This window comes from Oncorhynchus masou, chromosome 10, assembly GCF_036934945.1.
Source record: "Oncorhynchus masou masou isolate Uvic2021 chromosome 10, UVic_Omas_1.1, whole genome shotgun sequence".
NCBI lineage: Eukaryota > Metazoa > Chordata > Actinopteri > Salmoniformes > Salmonidae > Oncorhynchus > Oncorhynchus masou.
In genome coordinates this window covers 21,901,662-21,925,143 of record NC_088221.1, presented here as the reverse complement: position 1 = coordinate 21,925,143, position 23,482 = coordinate 21,901,662, and the positions used below count along the sequence as shown (strand labels likewise).

At 44.2% G+C, this 23,482-nt stretch overlaps 1 protein-coding gene across 1 annotated transcript in view; it reads left to right on the top strand.

Moving 5' to 3' along the window:
• LOC135547336 (parapinopsin-like) overlaps positions 1-23,482 on the top strand; it is a 39,616-nt gene that overhangs the window by 9,866 nt on the left and 6,268 nt on the right. Inside the window, exons 2-3 of the mRNA XM_064976252.1 lie at positions 15,766-16,091; positions 19,918-20,151. Coding sequence (XP_064832324.1) covers positions 15,766-16,091; positions 19,918-20,151 — 560 coding nt within the window. The remainder of the gene's footprint in view (positions 1-15,765; positions 16,092-19,917; positions 20,152-23,482) is intronic.

The window sequence follows — 23,482 nt, the reverse complement described above, 5'->3', positions numbered from 1 at the left end:
GTTTGCAAAAGCAACACAGCTCATCACCCTGCAGTGTCTGGTGGTGGTGTGTGCATCATGGTTTGGGCCTGCTTTTCTTCAGCAGGGACAGGGAAGATGGTTAAAATTGATGGGAAGATGGATGGAGAATGGACAAATAAAGGACCATTCTGTAAGAAGAAGTGATGGAGTCTGCAAAAGACCTGAGACTGGGACGGAGATTTGTCTTCCAACAAGACAATGATCCAAAACATAAAGCAAAATCTACAATGGAATGGTTCAAAATAAACATATCCAGGTGTTAGAATGGCCAAGTCAAAGTCCAGACCTGAATCCAATCGAGAATCTGTGGAAAGAACTGAAAACTGCTGTTCACAAATGCAGGTCCATCCAACCTCCCTGAGCTTGAGCTGTTTTGCAAGGAGGAATGGGGAAAAATCATTCAGTCTTTAGGTCAAAACCGATTGAGACATACCCCAGCGATCTTACAGCTGTAATCGGAGCAAAAGGTTGCGCTACAAAGTATTAACTTAAGGGGGCTGAATAATTTTGCACGCCCAATTTTTCAGTTTTTGATTTGTTAAAAAAGTTTCAAATATCCAATAAATGTTGTTCCACTTCATGATTGTGTCCCACTTGTTGTTGATTCTTCACAAGTTTTAGATCTTTATGTTTGAAGCCTGAAATGTGGCAAAAGGTCGCAAAGTTCAAGGGGGCCGAATACTTTCGCAAGGCACTGTAGGTGTTTAGGGGTTTCTGTTGGTGCTACTACGGTGGAAAGTCCAGACCAGGTCTCCACCATGCGCATTCCCCCCGACTATGCCGATTTGGCTCTCGCCTTCTGTAAAAAGAAGGCGACTCAATTACCACCCCATCGACAGGGGGATTGTGCGATAGATCTCCTGGTAGACGCTGCATATCCCAAGAGTCACGTGTATCCCCTGTCGCAAGCATAGACGGAGGCTATGGAGACATATGTCTCTGAATCCCTGCATCAGGGGTTCATTCAGCCATCCATTTCACCTGTCTCTTCGAGTTTCTTTTTTGTGAAAAAAAAGGATGTCGGTTTACGCCCGTGCATTGATTATCGAGGTCTTAATAAAATCACAGTGAAATATAGTTACCCGCTACCTCTGATCAATACGGTTATTGAGTTAATGCACGGAGCACGTTTTTTCACAAAATTGGATCTCAGGAGTGTGTACAATCTGGTGCGTATCAAGAAGGGTGATGAGTGGAAGACGGCATTTAGCACCACCTCAGGTCATTATGAGTACCTGGTCATGCCATATGGGTTGATGAATGCTCCATCAGTTTTCCAATCATTTGTAGATGAGATCTTCAGGGACCTGCACGGGCAGGGTGTAGTGGTGTATATCGATGATATTCTGATATAATCTGCTACACGCGCCGAGCATGTGTCCCTGGTGCGCAGGGTGCTTGGTCGCCTGTTGGAGCATGATCTATATGTCAAGGCTGAGAAATGCTTGTTTTTCCAACAATCCATCTCCTTCCTAGGGCATCGGATTTCCACTTAAGGAGTGTAGATGGAGAGCGACCGCATTACAGCCGTGCGTAATTGGCCGACTCCAACCACGGTAAAGGAGTTGCAGCATTTTTGGGGGTTTTCCAATTATTACCGGAGGTTTATCCGGGGTTTTGGTCGGGTGGCAGCTCCCATTACCTCACTGCTAAAGGGGGGCCCGGTGCGCTTGTAGTGGTCGGCTGAGGCAAACAGGGCTTTTGAGCACCTGAAGACTCTGTTTACCTCGGTGCCTGTGCTGGCTCATCCGGATCCCTCTTTTCCATTCATAGTGGAGGTGGACGCATCCGAAGCTGGGATAGGAGCAGTGCTCTCTCAGCATTTGGGTACGCCACTGAAGCTTCGCCCCTGTGCTTTCTTGTCGAAGAAGCTCAGCCCGGCGGAGCGAAACTATGATGTGGGGAACCGAGAGCTGTTAGCTGTCGTAGAAGCTTTGAAGGTGTGGAGGCATTGGCTTGAGGGGGCTAAACACCCTTTTCTCATCTGGACTGACCACCGCAATCTGGAGTACATCCGGCAGGAGAAGAGATTGAATCCTCGCCAGGCAAGGTGGGCATGTTTTTCACTCGTTTTGTGTTTACTCTTTCTTACAGACCAGGCTCCCAGAATGTTAAGGCAGACGCATTGTCTCGGCTGTATGACACAGAGGAGCGGTCCATGGATCCCACTCCCATACTCCCAGCTTCGTGTCTGGTGGCGCCGGTATAGTGTGGGAGCTGGACACGGACATTGAGCGGGCGTCACGTGCAGAGCCTTCCCCCCCTGAGTGTCCAGCTGGTCGTCTGTACGTTCCGTCTGCTGTCCGCGACCGATTGATATATTGGGCTCACACGTCACCCTCCTCTGGTCATCCTGGGATAGGTCGGACGATGCGCTGTCTTGAAGGGAGGTACTGGTGGCCCACTTTAGCTAAGGACGTGAGGATTTATGTTTTATTTTAAAGTAACATAAGAAAATTACATAACGATAACAAACCTATATAAAAGAGGTACTGGTACTGAGTCAATGTATGGGGTCTATATTGTCCATGTCGTCGTTCAGCTACATCTCGGTGAAACATAAGATATTACAGTTTTTAATGTCCCCTTGGTAGGATAGTCTTAATCATAGATTGTCCAGTTTATTTTTGTATAATTGCACGTTGGTCAATAGTACAGATGGTGGTGGCCTACTAGCCTACGAATTCTCACAAGGCACCCGTCCCTCCTCCCCCTTTTTCTACATCTTTTCTTCACGTGGATGACGGGGATTTGTGCCTTTTCTTGGAAAGCAGTATATCCTTTGCGTCTGACTCATTAAAGAAAAATCTTTGTCCAGTTCGAGGTGAGTAATCGCTGTTCTGATGTCCAGAAGCTCGTTTCGGTAGCAGCAATATTATGTACAAAATGAGTTACAAACAATGAAAAAACTAACAAAATAGCACAATTGGTTAGGAGCCCGTAAAACGACAGCCATCCCCTCCGGTGCCATTATTACATTCTAATCACTCATAGAATGTGCCTGTCTGAGGCCCCCTTTTAGAATGTAGGCATTGTGGTAATGATGATGATGATGATGACGATGATGCATCCATCGGCATCTTAAATTAAATTTGGGGAAAAAAGGCAAACTCAGCTCCATCATTCATTGAATCAGATGGCTCGTTCATCACAAAACCGACTGCTATTGCCAATACTTTAATGATTTTTTAATTGGCAAGGTTATCAAATTTAGGCATGACATGCCGGCAACAAACGCTGACACTACACATCCAAGCATATCTGACCAAATTTTGAAATACAAGCATTGTCATTTTGAATTCCGTAAAGTGAGTATGGAAGAAGTGAAAAAATATTGTTGTCAGCAATGAGAAGCCCCTGGGATCTGACAACTTGGATGGAAAATTACTGATGATAATAGCAGACGATATTGCCACTCCTATTTGCCATATTTTAAATTTAAGCCGACTAGAAATTGTGTGCCCCCAGGCCTGGAGGGAAGCAAAAGTAATTCCGCTACCTAAGAATAGTAAAGCCCACTTTACTGGCTCAAATAGCCGACCAATCAGACTGTTACCAACCCTTAGAAAAATGTTGTAAAAATCTGTGTTTGACCAGATACAGTGCTATTTTACAGTAAACAAATAGACAAATAGACTTAACACATTTATAGGGAATGAAATTCAACAAGCACAGCATTTACACAAATGACTGATGATTGGTTGAGAGAAATTTATGATAAAAAGATTGTGGGAAGTGTTTTAGACTTCAGTGCAGCTTTTGACATTGTCGATCATAGTCTTCTGCTGGAAAAACGTATGTGTTATGGGTTTACACCTCTTGGTATATAGTGGATAAAGAGTTACCTGTCTAACAGAACACAGAGGATGTTCTTTAATGGAAGCCTGTCCAACATAATCCAGATAGAATCAGAAATTCGCCAGGGCAGCAGTCTGGGCCCTGGCCTTTACTAACGACATGCCACTGGCTTTGAGTAAAGCCAGTGTGTCTATGTATTTGGATGACTCAACACTATACACGTCAGTTACTACAGCGACTGAAAATGACAGCGACACTTAAATAAGAGCAGCAGTTAGTTTCAGAGTGGGTGGCTAGGAATAAGTCTGAAATATTTCTAAAACTAAAAGCATTGTATTTGGGACACATCATTCACTAAATCCTAAACCTCAACCAAATCTTGTAATAAATCATGTGGAAATTGAGCATGTTGAGGTGACTAAACTGCTTGGAGTAACCCTGGATTATAAACTGTCTTGGTCAAAACATATTGATACAACAGTAGCTAAGATCGGGAAAAGTCTGTCCAGAATAAAGCTCTGCTCTACCCTCTTAACAACACTATCAACAAGGCAGGTCCTACAGACCCTAGTTTCGTCGTACAGGGACTACTGTTCAGTTGTGTGGTCTGTTGCCACAAAAAGGGACTTAGGAAAATTGCAATTGGCTCAGAACCTGGCAGCACAGCTGGCCCTTGGATGTACTTAGAGAGCTAACATTAATAATATGCATGTCAATCAATCCTGGGTCAAAGTGGAGGCGAGATTGACTTCGTGACTACTTGTATTTATGGAGCGTTACAGTTGCCATACCAGGTGGTGATACAGCCCGACAGTTGTGCATCTGTAAATGTTTATGAGGGTTTTAGGTGCCAAGCCAAATTTCTTCAGCCTCCTGAGGTTGAAGAGGCGCTATTGAGTCTTCTTCACCAAACTGTCTGTGTGGGTCGACCATTTCAGTTTGTCAGTGATGTGTATGTCGAGGAACTTGAAGCTTTCCACCTTCTCCACTGCGGTCTCTTCACTGTGGATAGGGTGGTGCTCCCTTGGCTGTTTCCTGAAGTCCATGATCAGCTCCTTTATTTTGTTGATGTTGCGTGAGAGGTTATTTTCCTGGCACCACACTCCCAGGGCCCTCACCTCCTCCCTTTAGGCTGTCTCATCATTGTTGGTAATCAGGCCTACTACTGTTGTGGCGTCTGCAAACTTGATGATTGAGCTGGAGGCGTGCGTGGCCACGCAGTCATGGCTGAATAGGGAGTACAGGAGAACGCTGAGTACTTACCCTTGTGGGGCCCTAGTGTTGAGTATCAGCGAAGTGGAGGTGTTGTTTCCTACCTTCACCACCTGGGAATGGCCCATCAGGAAGCCAAATACCCAGGAAGCGGGGTTCAGACCCAGGGCCTCAAGCTTAATGATGAGCTTGGAGGGTAATATGGTATTGAATGCTGAGCTGTAGTCAATGAACAGCATTCTTATATAGGTATTCCTCTTGTCCAGATGGTAAAGGGCAGTGTGCACTGCGATGGCGATTGCATCGTCTGTGGATCTATTGGGGCGGTAAACAAATTGAAGTGGGTCTAGGGTGTCAGGTAAAATAGAAGTGATATGATCCTTGACCAGTCTATCAAGGCACTTCATGATGACAGAGGTGAGTGCTACGGGGAAATAGTCATTTAGGTCAGTAACCTTTGCTTTCTTTGGTACAGGAACAATGGTAGACATCTTGAAGCATGTGGGGACAGCAGACTGGGATAGGGAGAGATTGAATATATCTGTAAATACTCCAGCCAGCTGGTCTGCGCTCTGAGGACACGGCTATGGATGCCGTCCGGGCCGGCAGCCTTGTGAGGGTTAACACGCCTAAATGTCTTACTCACGTCAGCCACATAGTGGGAGAGCCCACAGTCCTTGGTAGTGGGCCACGTCAGTGGCACTGAAGCTGTTCAGCAAGATGTCAGTGTTTTGGCTGGTGGCTGGTTTTCCCATTGTAGTCCGGGATTGTCTGTAGACGATGCCACACACGTCTTGTGTCTGAGCCATTGAATTGGGACTCCACTTTGTCTCTATCCCGATGTTTTGACTGTTTGATTGCATTATGGAGGGATTAACTACACTGTTTGTATTCGGCCATATTCCCATTCACCTTGCCATGGTTAAATGCGGTAGTTCGCACTTTCAGTTTGGTGCGAATGCTGCCATCTATCCACGGTTGCTGGTTAGTGTAGGTTTTAATAGTCACAGTGGGTACAACATCTCCTATACACTGATAAATTCAGTCATGGTGTCAGTGTATTCGTCAATGTTATTGTCAGAGGCTACCCGGAACATATCCCGGTCCGCGTGATCAAAACAATCTTGAAGCATGGATTCCGATTGGTCAGACCAGCGTTGAATAGTCCTTAGCATGGGTACTTCCTGTTTGAGTTTCTGCCTATAGGAAAGGAGGAGCAAAATGGAGTCGTGATCAGATTTGCAGAAGGGAGGGCGGGGGAGGGCCTTGTAGTCATCCTGGAAGTTGGAGTAGTAGAGTTGAGTACTACAATCAATAGATAGAACTTTGGTTGCGTTTTCCTCAAATGTCCTTTGTTAAAATCACCAGCTACAATAAATGTGGCCTCAGGATATGTGGTTTCCAGTTTGCATAAAGTCCAGTGAAGTTCTTTGAGGGTCGTTGTGGTATCGGCTTGAGGGGGAATATGCACGGCTGTGACTATAACCAAAGAGAATTCTCTTGGGAGGTCATTTGGCATTTGATTGTGAGGTATTCTCGGTCGGGTGAACAAAGGACATGAGTTCATGTATGTTATCACAATCACACCATGAGTAGTTAATCATGAAACATACACCACCGCCCTTCTTCTTCCCGGAGAGGTATTTATTCCTGTCTGTGTGATGAACTGAGAACCCAACTGGCTGTACGGACTCAGACAGTATATCCCGAGAGAGCCATATTTCCGTGAAACAGTATGTTACAATCCCTGATGTCTCTCTGGAAGGAAATCCTAATCCTGAGCTCATCAACTTTATTATCCAAGGACTGAACATTAGCGAACAATATACTCGGAAGCAGTGGGTGGTGTTTGCGCCTCCTGAGTCGGACTAGTCCACTCCGAATACTTCTTCTCCGCCGGCAGTGTTTTGGATCAGCCTCTGGAATCAGTTCAATTGCCCTGGGGGGTACGAACAAAGGATCCGACTCAGGAAAGTCGTATTCCTGGTCGTCATGTTGGTAATGGTGGCGAGTTACCGCCACTCTGGTATCCAAAAGTTCTTGTGATATGTAATATCATCAAAAAAATTCTGGGCTAATAATGTGAGAAGTAACACATAAAAACTAAATATTGCAAAGTTGCCTAGGAGCTAGAAGCACAGCTGACCTATCTAATCGGCATCATTTCCATCTGTTCTGTTGTATTGTCATTGCATGTTAGGTTGAACACTGACAGCTATGTAACTTCAATGAGGCTGACTGAGTTGTATAAGTCCCTCAAGAGCATATGTAAATCCCAAAGTTGGTTTAGTTACCACTTTATTACTATATGTAATCAGCAGTATTATTATTATGTAGGTTATATGTGAAGTGAACAAACTTAACATGATAAACAGGAGTTACATTTACACTAACAGTTGGCCAAAAATAACTATGTAAGCCACGTCTCTAATAAGCCACACCTCCAATCTGATAGGCTGCCGTCTTGACAATATATTGAGCCCCTCCAATCACAAAAAAGGTTCTGAAATTAACCTTTACACAGGGATTCCTCAAAGACCCTTTTCAGAGGGGTTTCTTTTTGAACTGGAAAGGTTCTGCCAGTGTGGCAACCCAAAAGGGTTCTTCCAGGCACCTTTACTTTTAAGAGTTTAGCATATGGGACATGAGAAATAAAGAGGAGAGACTGCCTGGAATACATGAGGCTAAATCTGCTCATCAGGATGTAGAGCCACTACTCCTGCTACCACTCTGTCTCATCATGTCTCTTTGTTTTACCAGGCGTCCCAGCAGTTCTAAGCGGCTCGTCTGTGTTCAGAGTTATAATGAGCTTTTAGCAGACTACCTAGCGAACTATAACACCTCCTGGGATGAGTCTGAAGTCTCAACATCACATCTGTCAAAATAGATTACGGGAAGCTTTCACTTAAAATTCAGATGTTTTTTTTAGATGGAGGACTGTGTGCAGTGGTGGAAAAAGTACCCACTTATCATACTTGCAAAAAAGTAAAGCTACCTTAATAGAAAATGACTCAAGTAAAATTGAAAGTCACCCAGTAAAATACTACTCGAGTAAAAGTAAATAAGTATTTGGTTTTAAATATTTTAAAGTATCAAAAGTAAATGTAATTGCTTAAATTTACTTAAGTATCAAAAGTAAAAGTATAAATCATATTAAATTCCTTATATTAAGCAAACCAGACAGCACCATTTTCTTGTTTTTTTAATTCACGGATAGCCAGGGGCATGCTCCGACACTCAGACATCTGTCACAACTTCTACCGAAGTCGGTCCCTCTCCTTGTTCGGGCAGCGTTCGGCGGTCGACGTCACCGGCCTTCTAGCCATCGGCGATCCACTTTTCATTTTCCATTTGTTTTGTCTTTGTTTTACACACCTGGTTTCAATCCCCCAATTACTTGTTCATTATTTAACCCTATGTTCCCCCATGGTTTTTGTGAGTGAGTGTTTGTATGTATACAGTCCGTTATTGTGGTCTAGTTTATTGTGTTGTATATTTGTATTCTTGAGTAAAGAACATTAATTATTAATTACATTAATTATTCATTACTGCTGTCCTGCGCCTGACTCCTCCACACCAGCTACACACAGGCCGATTACAACATCATTTACAAACAAAGCATGTGTGTTGAATGAATCCGCCAGATCAGAGGCGGTAGGGATGACAAGGGATGTTCTCTTGATAAATGCGAGAATTTGACAATTTTCCTGGCCTGCTAAGCATTCAAAATGTAATGAGTACTTTTGGGTGTCATGGAAAATGTACAGAGTAAAAAGTACATTATTTTCTTTAGAAATGTAGTGGAGTAAAGTCAATGTTGTGTGTTCATTGCAAAGTCCTCTGAATTCTGTCTCAGATGGTTTGGATTACTCAATCGGACCGTTTGTGTAGGTTCCCAGAGTTGATGAAGCATTATACACTCACCGGCCTGTTTATTAGGTAAAACCATCTTGTCCCGGGTCAGAACCCCCTTTGCCTCCAGAACAACCAGAATTCTTCAGGAAATTCTACAGGGTGTCGGAAACGGTCCACAGGGATGTTGATCCATGCTGACGCAATGGCATCATGAAGTTGCTGCAGATTGGACAGCGGTACATTCATGCTGGGAACAGCCCGTTCCATTTCATCCCAAAGATGCTCTATTGGGTTGAGGTATGGGGACTGACCAGGCCACTCAAGTAGACTGAACTCACCTTCATGTTTCATCCAAGATTTTTCCACACTCAATTGTTCAGTGTTGGTGATTACGTGATCAATAGAGCCGCTTCTTCTTGTTATTAGCTGATAGAAGTGGAACCCCATGTGGTCGTCTGCTTCAGTAGCCCATCCGTGACAATGATCGACGAGTTGTGAGTTCCGAGGTGCCGTTCTGCACAACACTGTTGTACTGCACCATTATTTGTCTGTTTGTGGCTTGCCTAATAGCTTGCACGAATTCTTGCCATTCTCCTTCGACTTCTCTCATCGACTAACTGTTTTCGCCCCCAGGACTGCCGCTGGATGCTTTTTGTTTGTCTTGGGAAACCTTAGAAACTGTTGTGCGTGAAAAGCCCAGGAGGCCGGACGTTTCTGAAATACTGGATCCGGCACCAACGATCATACCACACTCAGTTGGTTAGGTCACTTGTTTTGCCTATTCTAACTTTCAATAAAACAGTAACTGAATGCCTCGATGTCGGTCTGCCTGCTTTATAGAGCAAGCCATGGCCACGTGACCAACTGTCTGTAGGAGTGATCAATTTTCGTGAACGGGGTGGTGTACCTAATAAACTGTGTATTTGCAATGGGAAGTAATAGCTGCTTTGTTAATTTCATATTGTAAATGAAATGGTTATGCTTTTGTATTGTTGTGATTTCATAGGGCCTGCTGGAGTGAATGGGCTGCTTATTCTTTAACAATATTTTATGCTGTGTGTGACTGCTGTCGGCGGTCTATCAGCCATGTCTATGCGTTTGACCAAAACTGTCTCTCCTTCATCACCATGGAGTGCACATGTATGTCCTTTCAGTACCACGAGCCTGTCACCTTTGATGTGACACGTGTTGTCGCTATTGGTGATAGTGTGATAATGGTGTTAGGCTTCCATAAGTTGTGTAAACAGTGTGTTTTTTGTTTTGCTGATCGCATTATTTTATGCTGTGTGTCACGTGTCCGTGCCGGTTCTGTCTCTGTGTGTGCGGTAGCCCGAGGCGCGACCAGGCCTATTTGATTCATACATAATGTCAGCAAAAAGCATTGTTCCTTCTTCACGAGAACTAGAATGGTCTGACTACAGAATATATCATGTCAGGTGCTTTAAGTGAGGCTGTGTTTTATGTTATTTTCTTGATTTTTGAGTTTGATGGAACATAGTGGAAGATTTCTGGTACCTCTGAACGTCTACGTTGTCATGCCTACTCCCGCTCCCCTGCATGACGTCACCGGTCGACTCACCACCAGCCCTGGCAACCATCAAATTAAATCCAACATTATTTGTCACATGCGCCGAATACAAGTGCAGACCTTACAGTGAAATGCTTACTTACAAGCCCATAACCAACAGTGCAGTTCAAAAAAGAGTTAAGAAAATATTTACAAAATAAAGTAATTTTTTTTAAAGTAACGAGGGTATATACAAAGGGGTACCGGTACCGAGTCAATGTGCAGGGATATAGGTTAGTCGAGGTAATTTGAACATATAGGTAGGGGTGAAGTGACTATGCATAGATAATAAACAGAGAGTAGCATCAGTGTACAAAACAAATGGAGGGGTATCAATGTCAATAGTCCGGTGGCCATTTGATTAATTTTTCAGCAGTCTTATGATTTAGGGGTAGAAGCTGTTAAGGAGCCTTTTGGTCCGAGACTTGGTGCTCCGGTACCGCTTGCCGTGACTTGGGTGACGGGTGTCTCTGACAATTTGTTGAGCTTTCCTCTGACACCGCCTAGTATATAGGTCCTGGATGGCAGGAAGCTTGGCCCCAGTGATGTACTGGGCTGTATCCACTACCCTCCGTATCCACTACCTTGCGGTCAGGTGCCCGAGCAGTTGCCATACCAGGCGTTGATGCAGCCGGTCAGGATGCTCTCGATGGTGCAGCTGTAGAACTTTTTGAGGATCTGGGGACCCATGCCAAATCTTTTCAAGTCTCTTGAGGGGAAAAGGTGTTGTCGTGCCCTCTTAACGACTGTCTTGGTGTGTTTGGACCATGATAGTTCATTGGTGATGTGGACACCAAGGAACTTGAAACTCTCGACCCGCTCCACTACAGCCATGTCGATGTTAAATGGGGCCTGTTCGGCACGCCTTTTCCCGTAGTCCACGTTCAGCTCCTTTGTCTTGCTCACATTGAGGAAGAGATTGTTGTCCTGGCACCACACTGCCAGGTCTCTCACCTCCTCCCTATAGGCTGTCTCATCGTTGTCGGTGATCAGGCCTACCACTGTTGTGTCATCAGCAAACTTAATGATGGTGTTAGAGTTGTGTTAGGCCATGCAGTTGTGGGTGAACAGGGAGTATAGGTGGGGGCTAAGTACACACTCCTGAGGGGCCCCAGTGTTGAGGATCAGCGTGGCAGACGTGTTGTTGCCTACCCTTACCACCTGGGGGCGGCCCGTCAGGAAGTCCAGGATCCAGTTGCTGAGGGAGGTGTTTAGTCCCGGGGTCCTTAGCTTAGTGATGAGCTTTGTGGGCACTATGATGTTGAACACTGAGCAGCAGTCAATGAACAGCATTCTCACATAGGTGTTCCTTTTGTCCAGGTGAGAAAGGGCAGTGTGGAGTGCGATTGAGATTGCGTTATCTGTGGATCTGTTGGGGAGGTATGCGAATTGGAGTGGGTCTATGGTATCTGAGATGATGCTGTTGACGTGAGATTACCAGCCTTTCAAAGCACTTCATGGCTACCAACGTAAGTGCTATAGGGCGGTAATCATTTAGGCAGGTTACCTTCTCTTCCTTGGGCACAGCGACTATGGTGGTCTGCTTGAAACATGTAGGTATTACAGACTCGGTCATGGAGAGGTTGAAAATGTCAGTGAAGACACTTGCCAGTTGGTCCGCGCATGCTTTGAGTACACGTCCTGGGAATCCATCTGGCCCAGAGACTTTGTGAACGTTGACTTGTTTAAAGGTCTTGCTCACATCTGCTACCAAGAGCATTAACACACAGTCGTCCAGAACAGCTGGTGCTCTCATGCATGCTTCAGTGTTGCTTGCCTCGAAGCGAGCATGATGCACACCTTGATTACTCTCCCTTTATTTAGCCCTCAGTAGCCATCAGTCACTAGGTAGTATTGTTTTGATTCACGTTCTGTACGCTTCTCTTGTTTTGTTTATGAGTTGAGTTTATTTTATTTTTTCAGGGACAGTGCACATTAATCAACGTTTCAGTAAAAGTGCCGGTTTTAGCCAGCCGGCTAATTTTCATCCGCAGTCCCTGGGCAGGTTATTAAAAAGAATTACAATATAGACAATCATTGAGCAGTGAGCACACGCAGAGCAACATAGGACAAGCAAGACATAGCATACAGACAGAGCAACATAGGACAAGCAAGACGTAGCATACAGACAGAACAACATAGAACAAACAGCAGCAAGACAAAATTCATAAAATCAACAAAGTGTTTCCACACCTCACAAGCTACAGACAACAGACAACATGGAAAGTGGCAATATACAGCTAGGGATTATGTTCACAAATCTGATTGACCTTTAGTCATGTCTTCATGCATTTTGTGAAAGTGTGATGTGGTGCAGTTATGTGTGTCTGATGGCAGTGTATTTCAGACAGCTCTCACAGAGAAAGCGGATTTACTAAAGGTGCTTTTCCTTAATTAAGGGAACTATACAGTCACCTCTCATGGCAGACCTTGTGGATCTGCTGCCATATGTTTGGGTTTTCTGTTTAACAAAAATACTGAGTGGAGGGGGAGGAGCCAGGCCATTTAGGATCTTGAATACAAGACATGCATCTGTGTATTGCACAAGATTTTCCCAACTCAGGAGCTCATGCTTTCTGAGGATGTAACAGTGATGATGGCTATTGGGCTTCCTATCAGGCACTTTGAGAGCCTGTTTGTAGACAGACTGAATAAGTTTTAATGTTGTACAGCAGGCTTGGGCCCAACTAGTCAAGCAGTATGTTAAGTGGGGGAGTATCATAGATTTGAAGTACAGTTTTGCTACCTCTGTTGTCAAACAATTTCGTATAAATCGGAAATTAGCTAGGTTGAATTTGGTTATTTGAATGACCTTTTTCACGTGCTTTTTAAAAGAGAGGTTGGAATCAAGTATGATGCCAAGGTACTTAAAATCAGATTCCACCTGGAGCTTCTCCCCTGAAAACATAGACAACTGGCTCAGCAGCATCTGTTGCTCTCTTTGTGAAGAACATGCAAACAGTTTTTTTCACATTGAGATGCAAACACGAGTCACTGAGCGACTTTGTAACCTGGACCATTACAGTAGTGAGTTCTTGTGCAGCTTGTTGTTTGCTTTTTGCATGCACATATATCACTGTATAATCTGCATACATTTGAACTTCAGACCCAGTACAGACAAGGCAGATCATTAATGTACAGGCTGAACAGGAGGGGCTCCAGTATTGACCCTTGGGTCATCTACTCCAACACCACTGCCTGGCGCAACTGGGTATGGCTATGGAGGAGGTCCTCCCCATTCTCCACCGTCTCCACACCAGCAGAGAAGATCTTCATACCACTATAAGAGGGCCTCCTACCATGGCTTATCTCAAGCCTGCCCAGCATTCCGCCCAGGTCAGTGATGCCTGACTGTCCCTTCCGGAGAAGTGTGACTGTACTCCATCGTAATGCCGTGGCTTCCTACTCCAGTACTCCCTCTATTTCGCCTATCAGACGGTAGCCCCCACCACCGAGTGGTCTAAGGTTGGCACAGTAATTTCCCTGCTGACCGGACCGCGTTGGAGTGGGCTACAGCAGTCTGGGAGAGAGGAGAGGACGAGCTGAGTTCCTACGAGCGGTTCAGATACAGCCTGGATTCGAAACAGGGACTGTAGTGACACCTCTTGCACTGAGATGCAGTGCCTTAGACCACAGCACCATTCGGGAGCTCTCAAGAGCCCATTAAGGACTGGCAGTGAACATTTTTTGCTCATCAAAGAAGCTTGCCACGAGGGGGTTCGAACCCATGGTTTAAGCACACTATCGATGTCAAAGTCATCCGCTTTAACAATATGTGCCTCCCAGAAGCAATGCTATTTGGCAATAATGGTACATCACTGCTATTTGACAAGTCGATAGTGTTCTTTTTTTTATGACAATGTACAATAAACTTACATGTTGTAAGGACATAATTTATATATTTTTTTACATAAAAGCACATGGACGTGGGTGAAACAGATCAGAAAAATTTGGGATTTTGTCTTATATACAAATGTTTTGTCTAATACTAGTACTAGTAGCCTAGTCAAGGATGTATCAATGCAATATTGACACACAACATTTAGTTACAGACCAACAGAACAAAAGTTAACCTCAAATTTGTAGGGTTAAATTATCCCTCTGGCGGCCAGGGTTGACCTATTTTAAGAAATACCATTGGTTGGTGGATACAATGCCTAAGATCTTTGATAGGCTGATGAGGAATTTGTTACGGGAAATAATCACTGTCAGCTGCTGAGATTAGTGTAGGGCCTACCAGGTCATTTGATGGGACCTGCTACAATGTGAGTGGTTGAAAAAGTACCCCATTTTCATACTTCGTAGAAAGTGATTCAAGTAAAAGTGAAAGTTACCCAGTAAAATACTACTTGAGTAAAGGTTTTAAAGTATTTGGTTGTAAATATACTTAAGCATCAAAAGTAAATGTAATTCTAAAAATATACCTCAGCATAATTTTAAATTACTCATATTAAGCAAAAAAGACAGCACAATATGTTTTTTAAATTTACGGATAGCCAGGGGCACACTCCAACTCTCAGACTGTCACGCCCTGACCTTAGAGATCCTTTTCATGTCTCTATTTTGGTTTGGTCAGGGCGTGAGTTGGGGTGGGCATTCTATGTTTTCTATTTCTTTGTGTTTGGCCAATCAGGGACAGCTGTCTATCATTGTCTATGATTGGGAACCATACTTAGGTGCCCTTTTTTCCCCACCTGTGTTTGTGGGAGGGTGACTTTGTTTAGGGCATTTAGCCTTTGACCTTCACGGTTTGGTTTTGTAGTGTTTATTGTTTTTGTTCGGTGTCATTTTGATCATGTATGCTCACCACGCTGCACCTTGGTCCTCTCCTTTCATCAACCGTGACACAGACATCATTCACAAACAAAGCATGTGTTTTCTCTTGATAAGTGTGTGATTTGGACAATTTTCCAGTCCTGCTAAGCATTCAAAATATAAGTACTTTTGGGTGTCAGGGAAAATGTATGGAGTAAAAATAAAAGTGAAAGTAGTCAAATTTAAGTAGTAAAGTAAAGTACAGATATCCTCAAATTACTTAAGTAAAAATACTTTAAAGTACTACTTAAGTACCTTACACCACGGTACAATGTAGCATTCTATCACGTGTAAGTAAATTTACGATTTTAAATGGCTTTTGGATTTTAAATGCCAGTGTCTTCATGACATCATCATACAGTAAACTCTCGTTAGCATCATTTATGACGTCATCAACGAAGCATTTCACATAATGATAGACAAACATTTCCACATGGCATGCAAATAACAGAAAGGTTAGATGTTGTAATTGTAATAATATGCCTGCCCCTCCCCAGGTATTGTGTCGTTGATCTCCCTGGTGGTCCTGTCCTACGACCGCTACAGCACCCTGACCCTGTACAACAAGCGTGGTCCTGACTACCGCAAGCCCCTGCTGGCTGTGGGGGGCTCCTGGCTCTACTCCATATTCTGGACGGTGCCCCCCCTGCTGGGCTGGAGTAGCTACGACTTGGAGGGCGCCGGCACCAGCTGCTCTGTGTCATGGACCCTGAGGACGGCTCAGTCCCACGCCTACATCATCTGTCTGTTCATCTTCTGCCTGGGTCTGCCCATCGTCATCATGGTCTACTGCTACTGTCGGCTGCTGTGGGCCGTCAAACAGGTGTGGGTGGGGGGTGTGATGGGGGTGGTAGAGGGGGTGGTGGGGGCGGTAGGTTAGGGTAGAGGTGAGTGTGTGTGTACATGTTGGGGAGACCTTCAAATTGAATTGAATCTGTCTCCCTGTAGAGATCAATATCAGCACTCTGATCAAAACCCTTATTGTGTTTTAATCCAGATGTATTCAATGCATCTGCACATGCATGTTGTTTGGGGTGGTGAATTCACTCCAAGATCAGCCCTCTAGAAAACCCAGTGAGTCTGGAGGAGGTGGTTTCAACCTTGTCATTTTATCCACCATTTCTTTGCGTTTATACATTTACAATTAAAATAGCCGTTTGGCTTGAGTTCATGACCCTCCAAGAACAAACCTGAGGGGTTTCATGCTGCCAAAACACATTTTCAAGTGAAACTGCTACGGTAAATATTCCCCCAGCCAGCGTGTGTAAGCGACGTGTGATGGTTTGTTTAGGTCCTTTCTCTGTCCACTACTTTGAGGTGGTTAAATGTCTCTCACCCTAAGTGCCTACTCCAAAAAGTGTTCACCCCTCAGATGTATAAATCAAAAGAGGACCATTGCACCCCCCCAAAAGTCTGGTTGGTGCATAAAACGTGAATCCAGAGAAGCAATAAAGTGTTATGGGTCCACTCAAAAAGATGTTGCATAATGCTCACTTCATCAGGATAGCAGACACAGATAGTTTGGCCTTCTTCGGTGTGTAGATTCACACACTTCCTCTTCCCTCCCTCTCCCTTCTAATTTGGCTCTCTTTTACATGCTTCTGTTATAATTTAACCCTGCCTTGTTGAGGAAGAGCTTGTAAGTCAGCGTTTCACTGTATGGGTTATACTTTGATATGATTTAAGCCGAAACGTCTGTGTATGACCCATCACACTTTATTCCCCTTCAGATAGAATCAGGACCAGGAGGGGATGAATGAGTGTGTTAGCTGAGTGCTGGCTGGATTACCCAATGCAAATCTGTTTAGGGCTGTTTAGTCCTGGACTCGGAGTGAAACATTCAGCAGCTTTCACAAAGCCCTAAACCACTCCGAGTGAGCGCAGGGGAATGTCCTGAGAAACATGTACATGTATGAATGCACACTATATATGCACACAGTGGGGCAAAAGAGTATTTAGTCAGGCCTGTAATTTAATGAATTTATTTGCAAATTATGGTGGAAAATAAGTATTTGGTCACCTACAAACAAGCAAGATTTCTGGCTCTCACAGACCTGTAACTTCACTCGTTACCTGTATTAATGGCACCTGTTTGAACTTATCAGTATAAAAGACACCTGTCCACAACCTCAAACAGTCACACTCCAAACTCCACTACGGCCAAGACCAAAGAGCTGTCAGAGGACACCAGAAACAAAATTGTAGACCTGCACCAGGCTGGGAAGACTGAATCTACAATAGGTAAGCAGCTTGGTTTGAAGAAATCAACTGTGGGAGAAATTATTAGGAAATGGAAGACATACAAGACCACTGATAATCTCCCTCGATCTGGGGCCCCACGCAAGATCTCACCCCGTGGGGTCAAAATGATCACAAAAACGGTGAACAAAAATCCCAGAACCACACGGGGGGGACCTAGTGAATGACCTGCAGAGAGCTGGGACCAAAGTAACAAAGCCTACCATCAGTAACACACTACGCCGCCAGGGACTCAAATCCTGCAGTGCCAGACGTACTGGCTTAAGCAGGGGGACATGTCCAGGCCCATCTGAAGTTTTCTAGAGAGCATTTGGATGATCCAGAAGAAGATTGGGAGAATGTCATATGGTCAGATGAAACCAAAATATAACTTTTTGGTAAAACCTCAACTCGTCGTGTTTGGAGGACAAAGAATGCTGAGTTGCATCAAAAGAACACCATACCTACTGTGAAGCATGGGGGTGGAAACATCATGCTTTGGGGCTATTTTTCTGCAAAGGGACCAGGACGGCTGATCCGTGTAAAGGAAAGAATGAATGGGGCCATGTATCGTGAGATTGAGTGAAAACCTCCTTCCATCAGCAAGGGCATTGAAGATGAAACGTGGCTGGGTCTTTCAGCATGACAATGATCCCAAACACACCACCCGGGCAATGAAGGAGTGGCTTCGTAAGAAGCATTTCAAGGTCCTAGCCAGTCTCCAGATCTCAACCCCATAGAAAATCTTTGGGGGGAGTTGAAAGTCTGTTGCCCAGCAACAGTCCCAAAACATCACTGCTCTAGAGGAAATCTGCATGGAGGAATGGGCCAAAATACCAGCAACAGTGTGTGAAAACCTTGTGAAGACTTACAGAAAACGTTTGACCTCTTTGTTGGCAATGACAATGTATATAACAAAGTATTGAGAAACTTTTATGGACCAAATACTTATTTTCCACCATAATTTGCAAATAAATTCATTAAAAATCCTACAATGTGATTTTCTGGATTTTTTTCTCTCATTGTGTGTCATAGTTGAAGTGTACCTATGATGAAAATTACATGCATCTCATCTTTTTAAGTGGGAGAACTTGCACAATTGGTGGCTGACTAAATTCTTTTCCCCCACTGTATATGCACACTTACACATACAGATTATGGGGTTATTTTTTGTGTGTGTTAGCTACTGACCCCTCTCTAATCCCAAATCTAAATAATTCCTTTCTTCTGTTCGGACTCCCCTGATAAGAGTAAGCAGCTTTCACTAAATGTGTCTTGCAGTATCCCCATGAAGCACCAGAGTCAGTTGCAGTGCACGGTGTCAAGAACTGACCAATCGACAATGAATACAGCCCGCCACTGTTTTGCTATTGGAGCTGTAATTACGTTGCCTGACAACTCATCATACATTTAATTCTGCTGCCCTGTCGATCGCTCCATACCTTAGTTTGAACCTGTCATCTTTGAAGTTGTTTGTGCTTACGTCAAAATGACGTGACTCATGATTCGCGTTGGCCCAACCAATCGGTTTCTGGGACCATTTAGAATGTCAGAATGTGTTCACTCTCCGGGAGGAGAGGAAATCCAATCCAGACTCATCGTGGAGAAGAAACGTTAGTGGGTGTGGCATTTGACCTGAGCGATGTGGACCAGTAGCCAGGCAAGGTTTTACAACCGAATTGGGACAGACTTATGAAGACAACCCCAGCGCCCAACCCCTCAGATCCCTACAGTAATTCAGCAATTCAGACAAGTAGGATTAGTGAGTGTTCCCAATAGCGCACTTCCATTTAAGCGTGCTAGAAGGTCCAGGTCAGGGCAACGAGAAATCCAAATTCAGCAGATGAATCTACAAAATTGGCATGCGACTCAAGGCACAGATACATGTGATAATTAAACCTTGCCTGGGAGACCAAAATGCCTTAGGCATTAGCTCAAAAGATTAACATAGAGTTCAAGTGTTGGCGCAACAGGTTGGAGAGAGGGTCAGTGCCTTAGTCCTCCTAAATGGAGGGAGGAGTATGGACTCCCTCTCCCTATCTGCTGTCCCCCGATAGGGCGGGTGGGGGAGATGAATGGTGCGTCAGTTGTCTCATGGCTGAAATGGAAGGTTAGCGTCACAAAATGGATGGACTGATTACCACTGGCTCTCTGTGGGTTTGGAGAGAAGCCCTCAGGCAGAACAATGAACCTACACTGCAGGGATGTGAGTGAAAGAGACAGAGACAGACTATTCGCTCTCAAATATAAGCATTCATCAAATATCCAGAGTGTGTCCAGGGGTTTGAGAATATAAATACAACAAACAGGTGCATTTCTGTTTGGACAAAAGGACTATTATATTCTCTCCCCGGGGTGACGAAACACCGTCACCTCCCCTCACTCTCTCCTTTCATCTCACCGGTCTCTAGGTGGGTAAGATACGTAGGACAGCGGCACGGCGGAGAGAGTACCACATCCTGTTCATGGTGCTGACTACAGTGGTGTGCTACATATTGTGCTGGATGCCCTACGGCGTGGTGGCCATGATGGCGACGTTTGGCCGGCCCGGCATCATCACCCCTGTGGCTGCCGTGGTGCCCTCACTCCTGGCCAAGAGCAGCACTGTCATCAACCCTCTCATCTACATCCTCATGAACAAACAGGTTAGTCGGGGGGGGGGGGGGTCTACAATATGGCTTTGAAAGGCAATGTTCCCAATTGCATTCTTATCGCTGCACATGTCGGTTCAATCGGAAATGACCAATAAATGGTGCATTGCCGACAGCTCTCCACAGATTGAATCCCAACCTAAGTATTGATTACTCTGGAGAGATCTATTGTACACATACAATGCTTTTATTTACATGGTAAAAATAGAACAATAAATTAACAATTTAATTGTATACAAACAGTCAACTTAAATACCTATTCAAATGTAATAAAGAAACCTGCAATGACAAATCAAAAGGAAAAACTTAGTTCTAAAAAAAAATAGTGACAGAAGAAGAGTAGAGCGACTGGAGGAGGGATAAAGTTCAGCAGTGATCCAAAACTACTTTCTCTGTGTTAGTTCTGTGTTGAACACAAAGCACCTGGCGTGTCCATCCTTACCACAGAGAATGAGAAGAGGACTCTAGTTCCCAAAAGCCTATTTTAGCATGGGCAGCACCATTGAAAAATGCCCTCATTTTGAAGTAGTTAACTAGGTGGTACTTCCTATGGGTTAAGGAGGATCACATAATTCCATCCAGGTCATCAGGAGGCAATTAGCCAATGAATTATACTTGTGAGCAAACATTCCATAAATGCATGTGGATGTAAGATCGCCAGCCTTGGCTTTATATCTGTTCAAACAACACACTATAGGTGGCAGTATGCATACCAACTCAAATGGATATGGCCTCAATGATGCCGCCCGTGTGCTCAGATACCATAATGGGATAGATACAAAGAAGCGTCCTCTATCATTCTCTATGGTCCATACAGATACGGTGATCATCTTTATCCTATAACACCCCCCCGAAGGGAACATATAGCACCTTAAAAATACCTGCTATAAGAAACATATCCACCCACAAATTACATTTGGCACAGTATCAAGATTTCAATGTTGTTGCCAAAGGCATTGCATTTAATCAAGAAGTGCTTCTACGGAACTAATAATTGCTGCTCTCGTTTCCAGCTGGATAAAATTTCCCTACACACACAATATACACTTGCACAACGCAGGTAGAAAAATCTTATATCTTGGATGCTGTTTTTTTGTACAGGAAAGTACAGAGTAAAGAACAGTACAGACAACTTTTTAGTTGTATTGTTTGTATTCTTTTTTTGTTGTACTGTTTGTGTATCATCATTGTAATTCAAATGTGTGACTGTCCTCGTCTATCAGTGTTTTGTTACTTGTCATGTTTTGTGGACCCCAGGAAGAGTAGCTGCTGCTTCTGCAAACGCTAATTGGGATCCAGACAAGTACATATACATAGACTCTTATCCTTGCTCCGGATAGATTTGCCTGCTCTGTGCATTGGAATAGAAACAGTTATTGTATCTTTTATTTTTGCACTGTCAATGTGTTAATTACAAACGTAACAATTACATTGAATGATTTGAACACTTCATTAATGATGCATGGACATGAATCAGAGACGATACTTATGATAGTCGTGTGAGTCAAGACCATTCCAGACAGTTTCATCAAAGCCCCCCCTCTGCTTCCCTTTGTTAGATCTCTGTGAGAGGTGGGCCTTGGGAAATCATTTGACGCAGCGGTGTGTCTGGCTCCTTCAAGCCATGTGTTAATGAGATCGCAGATGTGGCTCAAAATATTTTGCTTGCCTGGCGTGCCGGTGTAACAGTTATTCCGAACCATGCTCGTGTGCCGAGTAACCTTGCCTAAAACCTAAAAGACTTGCGTTGGCTCCCCAAGCTAATGGTCTGTCACACCGGTTGGGAAGGGTTTGCACTGTTATTAACACGGTCATTGATCCTAGGTAGCTCAATCATATTTAAAATGGCTCCAACTCTAAATGGTGTTCCTGTTCAGTCTCTCTTCACTCATCACTTGATTACAACAACAATCTCTTCAGCAGATGCCTCTATTTTCCAAGCAGCGTTTGACTGCCATGTTTACGACCGGATCGATTTGTTTCCTCAAACCCTGGTTAAGCATGGTTCCTGGAGCAAGGGCACAGCAACACTTTCCTGAATATCACAACGCAAAACAAACAAACAAACCACGCACACACAAATCTCTTCTTTGAATTATGTCACTATGGCTGCCAATGTCAACCCCTCCCACTTGTCCCTACCCAGGGAATGGTCACCATCTGGCCATTACAGAAGACTACAGTGGCCGTAATGGCATATCTGATTGACAACAAGTGCATGATCTGTTTGGTCTTATAGGAGGCTCAGCTTGGGATAAAGGTGAAGCTTAGTAGTTGTAAGCGGATTTGTGGTTGGAAAGAACAGCCTCCGCTGTCCATTCTAGCATGGCCATATAGTGATCCCATAGGATGATCTATAGGATCTCTGCGTTATCCTCCTCTCCTACACACACACACACACACACACACACACACACACACACACACACGACAGCTAGCTGAAACGCACAGCAGGCAGGTCCGGCACAGAGTCAGTGTAAACAAGGAAGACATGAAAGCCGGACAAAGAATGAGTGGAGATGTTACCGCTTCAAATCCCTGCCATAATAAGGTCTCTGGCAGCGCACCGTGGCAGCCTGCTGCAAGCCCAGGCAAAAGAGTACTTTCAGAACAATATTGGAGGATTCAGTCAAAATGAGAACGGTAAAGACATAGGGAATGGTAGGCTTCAGTTACTAGACCATGCTCTGCTGAATGCCACAAACCATATCAGCATGACGTGCCTGGGAGGCAGTCCAGCTCCCGAAACCCTGAGGACTGAATCCCTTGACCAACTATGGCACATATGTAGGATCTTAATTTGATCACCCTGTTGAATGAGAACTGGTCTTGAAATGCAGGACATTTAAAACGTGTAGCGCATTTGAGGTTTAAAAAAAGCTTCTGAAGTTTGTAGTTCACTTTGACATGTCAACCCCTACAAAAAGTCAATTTATTATAATCCACATAAATTCACATTTCCCGTTGTGCAGGATTATTTTCCTGCTGTAGCAAACTGGATCAAATTAAGATCCTACATTTGTAGTGTGCTCGTAGATATAACTGTCCTAGGGAGAGGTTTGGCTTTGACAGTGGGAGGTGTGGTGTGATTACATTCATTTAAAGAGGCAGGTCAATCATTGTAATAATTACAGCTGCTTTTAAAGAGACGTCAGAGAGAGGGTGTTGGTTCAATTCCCTTTTGGCATGGGGTGGACACTGGAAGGTAAGGGAGTTTGACTAGTGACCTCTCCTACCCCAGCCCGCCACTAACAGAACACTGGACGGTTTGAGCAACACTATCAGGTGACGAACAACTTTCTTTAAATCTTAACTATTAAACAAT